The sequence below is a fragment of the Chrysochloris asiatica genome, unplaced genomic scaffold (assembly GCF_000296735.1).
Source record: "Chrysochloris asiatica unplaced genomic scaffold, ChrAsi1.0 scaffold00120, whole genome shotgun sequence".
Lineage (NCBI taxonomy): Eukaryota > Metazoa > Chordata > Mammalia > Afrosoricida > Chrysochloridae > Chrysochloris > Chrysochloris asiatica.
Window position 1 is genome coordinate 6,492,145 of NW_006408638.1, and position 7,043 is coordinate 6,499,187.

At 36.9% G+C, this 7,043-nt stretch overlaps 1 protein-coding gene across 2 annotated transcripts in view; it reads right to left on the reverse strand.

The window, feature by feature from the left end:
- Window positions 1–7,043, reverse strand: part of SENP7 (SUMO1/sentrin specific peptidase 7) — a 199,479-nt gene that overhangs the window by 58,089 nt on the left and 134,347 nt on the right. For both annotated transcript variants that reach the window (XM_006868618.1, XM_006868617.1), the window contains 2 exons: window positions 4,812–4,928; window positions 1,334–1,456 (listed from right to left, as the gene is read on the reverse strand). In XM_006868618.1, the coding sequence (XP_006868680.1) occupies window positions 1,334–1,456; window positions 4,812–4,928 (240 nt within the window). The remainder of the gene's footprint in view (window positions 1–1,333; window positions 1,457–4,811; window positions 4,929–7,043) is intronic.

Sequence of the window (7,043 nt, forward strand, 5' to 3'; positions counted from 1 at the left end):
TTTGGTACAGTGACTCTGTGTATTCCTTCCATTTTCTCTTGATGCTTTCTGCATCATTCAATAATTTGCCCAGAGAATCTTTCAATAACAAAAGTCAAGGCTTGAATTTTTTTCTTCAGTTCCCCCAGCTTGAGAAATGCTGACCGTGTTCTTCCTTTTTGGTTTTCTGATTCCAGATCTTTTCACAATTGGTTGTAATATTTTGCTTTATCTCTCGAGGTGATCTTTGAAATTTTCTGTTCAGCTCTTGGACCTCCTCATTTCTTCCATTTGCTTTTTAGCATCTCTATGCTGGAGAGCAAGTTCAGTTCAAAAGATCAAAAGGGATCTTTTGACCTTTTCCTTCTTTCCTGTCTTCTTAATGACTTTCTGCTTTCTTCATGTATGATGTTCTTGATGTCATCTCACATCTCTTCTGGTCTTCGGTCTTTAGTATTTAATGTAACAAATCTGTTCTTCAGATGATCTCTAAATTCAGGTGGGATATATTCAAAGTCATAATTTGGCTTTCATGGACTAGTTTTCATTTTCTTCAGCTTCAATTTGAAATTGCATATGAGTAATTGATGGTTTGTTCCACAGTCTGCCCCTGGCCTTGTTTTCACTGATGAAATGGAGCTTTTTCCACCGTCTCTTTCAGCAGATGTAGTCAATTTGATTTCTGTGTATTCCATCTGGTGAGGTCCATGTGTATAGTCATCTCTTATGGTGTCTAAAGAAGGTATGTGAAATGAACAAATCACTGATTTTGCAGAATTCTATCATGCATTCTCCAGCATCATTTCTATCACCAAGGCCATAATTTCCAATTATTGATCCTTCCTCTTTGCTCCCAACTTTTGCATTCCAATCACCAATAATGATCAATACAACTTGACTGCATGTTTGATCAATTTCAGATTGAAGAGGTTGGTGCAACCATAGACTGCCAATAATAGGAAACCACTATAACCTTAGACTAGAAGACAAAGAGGAGAAGCAGTGTCTGCACCTTAAAGGTAGAGTCCAACCAGATCTGAACAGTGACAAATGGGCATCAAAAGAAATACAGCTGCTGCTAATGTCACTGACCAAGGCAAAGATGGCAAGAACAAAATAACCTACCTTTTCTGTTCTCCAAGTTTCCCCTAAGGGAATTTAAAAATCTAGCCTGCAAGAGTCTACATCTTCTTGAAGATGAGGAGAACAATGGAAGTGAAAAAGTAGCTCTGAGAACAAACAGGCTCAAGTCCTAAACGAGTGGTAATAATACTTACTCTAAGAAATACTACATATATTAGCAAAACAGTACATTTTCTTCATAGTGCTTAAGTATACTACAAGATTTACTTACGAGATATCTGGGTTATCTTCTGTTAAATTATTTTCCTTTCTTGTCAAACACTTGTAGAAAAAGCTACTAAAAATGTGACTTCGTTCAACAAGTTTATCTGATGCCTTCTCCAGTATAAGATACCTACAAAGTAGAAACCCCACAGAAGTCAACTGTTTTTAGAAGATTTTACACAGTCATACTCCCAATTATTTTCTGTGTTCTAGAAGTCTTACTTTTTATATTTTATATTCAATTAGATTGAAAGCAACACTTCAGCAATTCTGGCAGTTAGCAGATTTCATTTTTCAGTTTTTCTTTAGTTATCTCACCTTCCATCATATCATTTAAAGCAATTGCCCACTTATTCATTTAAACAAGATTTATCAAAGCCCTAAAAGTACCATGTTCAAACGGGAGATTCAACGAGGGTAAAGAAAAATAACACCTTAAGGGTGAAGAAGGATGAAACATTAATCAAATAATAGCATGATCAAATGTAAAACTGCAACTACGACACTCTTAAATAATCTTGAATAATTTAAATTTGCAACAAGATAGCTGACTAGGTAGAAACACTACACACTCTAAAACAAAGATACCAAAAAGCCAAATGAGCAGACTCAGATAACAGTCCTGGAACCCGAGCTTACAATGAAGTGATAGAGAAATGGTCTGAAAGCTGACTAGGAGAGGAAGCTGAACACATGTGGCAAAAGAAAAAGAGACACACAGGTGATCTGTGCCAGCCCACTAGACAAGATATGGCCATCTTAAACTTTTGCAAATGGCTTTGGAAACAAGACCTAAGGTTGGTGGTAAAGGGTTGTTCAATGAGTCACAGAGATAAAGATGCATATTTTTCTCTTGTTCTCCACACTCCCCTGCTAAACAGCGACATGCCTGGCCCCTACCCTCATATGCTCCCAGTGCCGATCTCACTCGCTTATCCGTCAGAGTGGGGAGTCACGCAGTTCTGAACAACATCCAAGTGAGTTGGGTGCTATCACATCAACTCCAGTCCCTGGATTCAGTGAGCCCTACTCCAAACTTGTATAGCCATCCCTGACCATCCCTGGACTAGCACTCACAAGAAGCAGCTAAACAGAGTGAAGGAAAAAAAAGAGAGAGAGAGTGATAAGTGGCCTGCGCTAGCTAGTCAGTCACAGCATGCCCATTTTGAACTTTTGTGGGGGAATGCTAAAGGCAGAGGGGCAGCTTCATGGCACAGAGACATACAGCTTACTAAAGGAGCTCTGGTAGCGTAGTGGTTACGAATCGGGCTGCGAACCTTAAGGTCAGCAGTTCGAAACTACCAGCCGCTCCGTGGGAGAAAGATGAGGCTTTCTACTCCCGTAAAGATTTACACCCTTGGAAAAGATTTACACCCTTGGAAACCCTGTACAGGGTCGCTATGGCTCGGAATCGACTCAACGGCACTTCACAACAACAACAACAACAGGGGAGAGAAAGGAGTAATTTTTTTCCTTCTACCCTAAGTTACCCCAATTACCAGAGGAGTGACCAGCACTCACATGCACACAGCCCCAGTGAATCTCCTGCTCTCCAGGTGGTTGTAAACACACAGTGATGAGACCTGCAGTTGTAAGCCACGTCAAAGTGAGTGGGAAGTTATCTGAACCAACCCAGCAGCTGAATTGAGGTAAGGCCTGCTCCAGACCAAGAGAGTCAGTTCTGCCATCTCTGGACTAGCAGAACACTCACACCAGTTTCCCTCTGTGACAAAAAGACCTTGATTCCAATTTGTTTAGGGTCTGCATGAACTATTTCTGGTACCCACAACAGAAAACATCTAGGCCTTTAGGAACCCCAGCTAGGGCTGACAGCTACATAGATTCATTGGTTACCAAGAATTACCTGACCTGGTTTTTTCCTTTCCTTGTTTGTCTGTTTATTTTTTCTTCCCTTCTTTACCTTTGCTTTTCATCCTTTCTAGCTCTGGTTTCATTTTTCCTTCTCTCTTTCCCCCCACCTCCCCGCTTCTTCTTTCTTTTCTCTTAGTTTTCTTCACTACCCTTGTTTTTCTTTCTTTTACTCATCTTTCTCCCTAACTATGTCAATGCTTTTTGTTTTATCTCTCATTTTTCTTTTCCATGTTTTTTATTTATTTTCTCTCCCTTTTTTCTCTTTTTGGTTATTGTGTTCTTTTTCTAGCTGTTGCCTGCTTTTTACTTTTCTTTTTTCACTGTTGTTTTCTTCTTTGTTACTTTTCCTCTTGTGTGTGTTTCTTTCCTTGAAGAGGGTAAAGTGGAGGGTCATTGAGAAATAGGAAGACTCCCAACAAGATGAATTGGCACAGTGGTAATAGCAACAGACTCAAGCATAAGAACTGTGAGGACGGCCCATGAGTGGACAGTGTTTCATTCTGTTGTGCATAGGGGGGTTACTATGAGTCAAAACTGACTCCTAATAACAACAATAATAGAGACCAAACTGACAACAGAAATTCAAAAGATCAGATTTGGGGCAGTGAATTCATGTTAATGGGGGAGGAGCAACTCAGAAAAGGAGGGTTAAAACAGTTGCACAACTTGAAGAACCAAACCAATGTCACTGGATTTTATATGTTGAAAACATTGAACTAATATATTTTTTGCTGTGTATATTCTGAAATATAATAAAATTTTTAAAATCACCTGGTAAGCAAAAAAGTAGTAAAAGACAACAGGACTCATCACAGAGAAAAATCAGAATTGAACCAAACTCAAACTGACATGTTAGAATAAGCAAAAAATATCATTAAAACAGTTACAACATTCATATTCCTTATCTTCAAATAACTAAAGCTATGAAAATATTCAAAAGACCTAAATCAGATGCCTAGTGAGTAAATCTGCAAAGTCCAAGATAAAGAGTAAATGATAAGGTGAGATTTTGATCAAAGTACGTAGAATAAAGGTAATATTAGTTAAAAAATAAAATTAAAAAAAAAACAAGGCTTAAGTAAAATGCTGATAAATTTGGCTTCGAAAGTGTCAATGAAATAATTAGAAGAAACCTCCAGCATAAATTGGAAATGTGAAATACAAAATGATGGCTACAAACAAAATTTCCTTTGTATAAAAATTTTAAGAGTCTCCATATCCTTCAACTTTGAGTATACAAAAAGTGCTGAAAAGTATTTTTTAAATGAAATAGTGAGGTGGATTTTTTCAAAGGACAATATCGTCCCATACTGCTTAAAGGTACAACAAATAATTGGACAGAGTTGCCTCTTTTCAGTTCACAAATTTGTATTTCCTTTATCACAATAATAAAGTAACAGAATTATAAATAAAATATAAACATGCAAAAACAAACACAGTAGCTCTTCTGAAGTATATATTATCATGTGAAGTAAAGAAATGAAACCAAGTATGCAATTAATTCTCCAAATCTGAAAAACTTTATTTTTAGCTAGTATTAAAATATCTAAGGAAGAGATACTTCACCATGAAACCTTGAAATAAATGAGAAGATAATTTATCATTGTACTTACTTAAGATAGAAATCAATGATTACATCATTAAGAAACTCTCCTTCTTCTAAGCACTCTAGATCTTCATTAGTTACTCCTAATCCCCCTTTGGTAGGTGGTGGAGGATATACAATCAACCTTAAAAAGTGAAAATAAGATTAAAATGATCAATATTGAAAATTCTAATATCAAAGATATCTGTTATTTGGAATAATAACAGAACAACAGTATTCTATAACTAAAATCTGAAAAGTAAAAAATATTTGACAGGATACAGCAATTAAATCTTATTTCCTTTATTTTTACAAGCTATTAGTGATATTCTCATTTAATATCATCTTTTACTTTTCATTACTTCCCATTTGGGCTAATCTCACAATCAGGTATAATTCCACTGAGGAAATGTCATTTAACTTTCAAAAAGCTAATGCAATCAAAAAAAAAAAAAAAATCCAAAGCGGATTGAAGAGCTAAATATGACAACTAAAACCATAAAAATCAGTGTATGAAAAAAACTAAAGCCTCAGCTTGCGATGCTGAAGGATTCTATGGATACAACAGAATCCTGGCGTGGAACTCTATGATAAGTACTAGACCGCAAAAGCTCAGTATGAACCAAAAAGTCAGTGGTACAAACTTGCCAACCTCTCCTCAGAAACCCTACACAGGGTCACTACAAGTCAGAAGCGACTCGATGGCACTTAACAACAACTAACATAGTCACAATATTGAATAACACAGAAAGCATCAAAAGGAGATGGAAGGAATACATAGCATCACTGTACCAAAAAGAAGTGGTCGATGTTCAACCATTTCAAGAGGCAGCAAATAATCATGAGCCAATGCTGCTAAAGGAAGAAGTCCAAGAAGCAATGAAGACACTGGCAAAAAAGCAAGGCTCCAGGAATTGATGGGATACAAACTGAAATCTTTTAAACACACTGATGTAGCACTGGAAGAACTCATTTATCTATGCCAAGAAACCTGGAAGACAGCTACCTGGCTAACTGATTGGAAAAGATCCATATTTGTACCCATTCCAAAGACAGATGACCCAACAGAATACGGAAATCATTAAACAGTATTATTAATATAACATACAAGAAAAATTTCACTGAAGATAATTTAAAATTGTTGCAATAGTACATTAACAGCAAACTGCCAGAAACTCAAGTCAAATTCAAAAGAGAACATGGAATGAGGAGGGATGGAGCTTGGCTGAAAGCACAGAATATCAGAGAATACAAGAAAGATGTTTATTTGTGCTTCACTGATTACGCAAAGGTTTTCACAGTGTAGACCATGACAAACTACAGATAACATAGTGATGAATGGTTATTCCAAAACACTTCATTGTGCAAATACGGAACTTGAACAGAGACCAAGAGGCAATTGTTCAAATGGAACAAGGGGGATACTGAATGGTTTAAAATTAGGAAAGGTGTGTGCCAGGGTTCTTTGCTTTCACCATACATATTCAATCTGTATACTGAGCAAATAATCCAAGAAGCTGGATTCTATAAAGAACAACACAGCACGAGGATTGGAGGAATACTCATTAACCACCTGTGATATGTAGATGACACAACCTAGCTTGCTGGAAGCCAAGCAGACTTAAAATATTAACTGTTGAAGATGAAAAACCACAGTCTTCAGTATGGATTGTACCTCAATGACAAGAAAGCAAAGATCTTCACAACTAGACCAATACATAACATCATGATAAATGGAGAAAAGATTGAAGTTGTCAATGACTTCATTTTGCTTGGATCCACAATCAACACTCATGGAAACATCAGTCAAGATATCAAATGATATTTTGAATTAAGGTAAACCTGCCATAAAAGACCTCTGTAAAGTATTCAAGAGAAAAGAGATTAGTTTGAGGACTAGGGGAGCCTATTCCAAGTTACGACATTTTCAATTGTCTCAAATGCATGTGAAAGTTGGACAATGGATAAGGAAGACTGTAGAAGAATCAATGCATTTGAATTATGGTGTTGGAGAAGAAATTAATAGTATCATAGACTGGGGATGGTTGGTCTGAAAGTATGGTGAGACCTGGGGACTCCTAAGCTCATCGACAAGGACACAGTCATGGAAGGCTAGAGCTGAGAGTGAAGCATTCAGCTGATATGAAGTGAGGGGAGACGCACAAGAATGCCCAAACTTGCAGACAGTACCCAATGACCTAACTTCAATGGCTTGATAATCAGAATCAGACTAGAGGAAGATCTATTAAAAAAAAAAAAA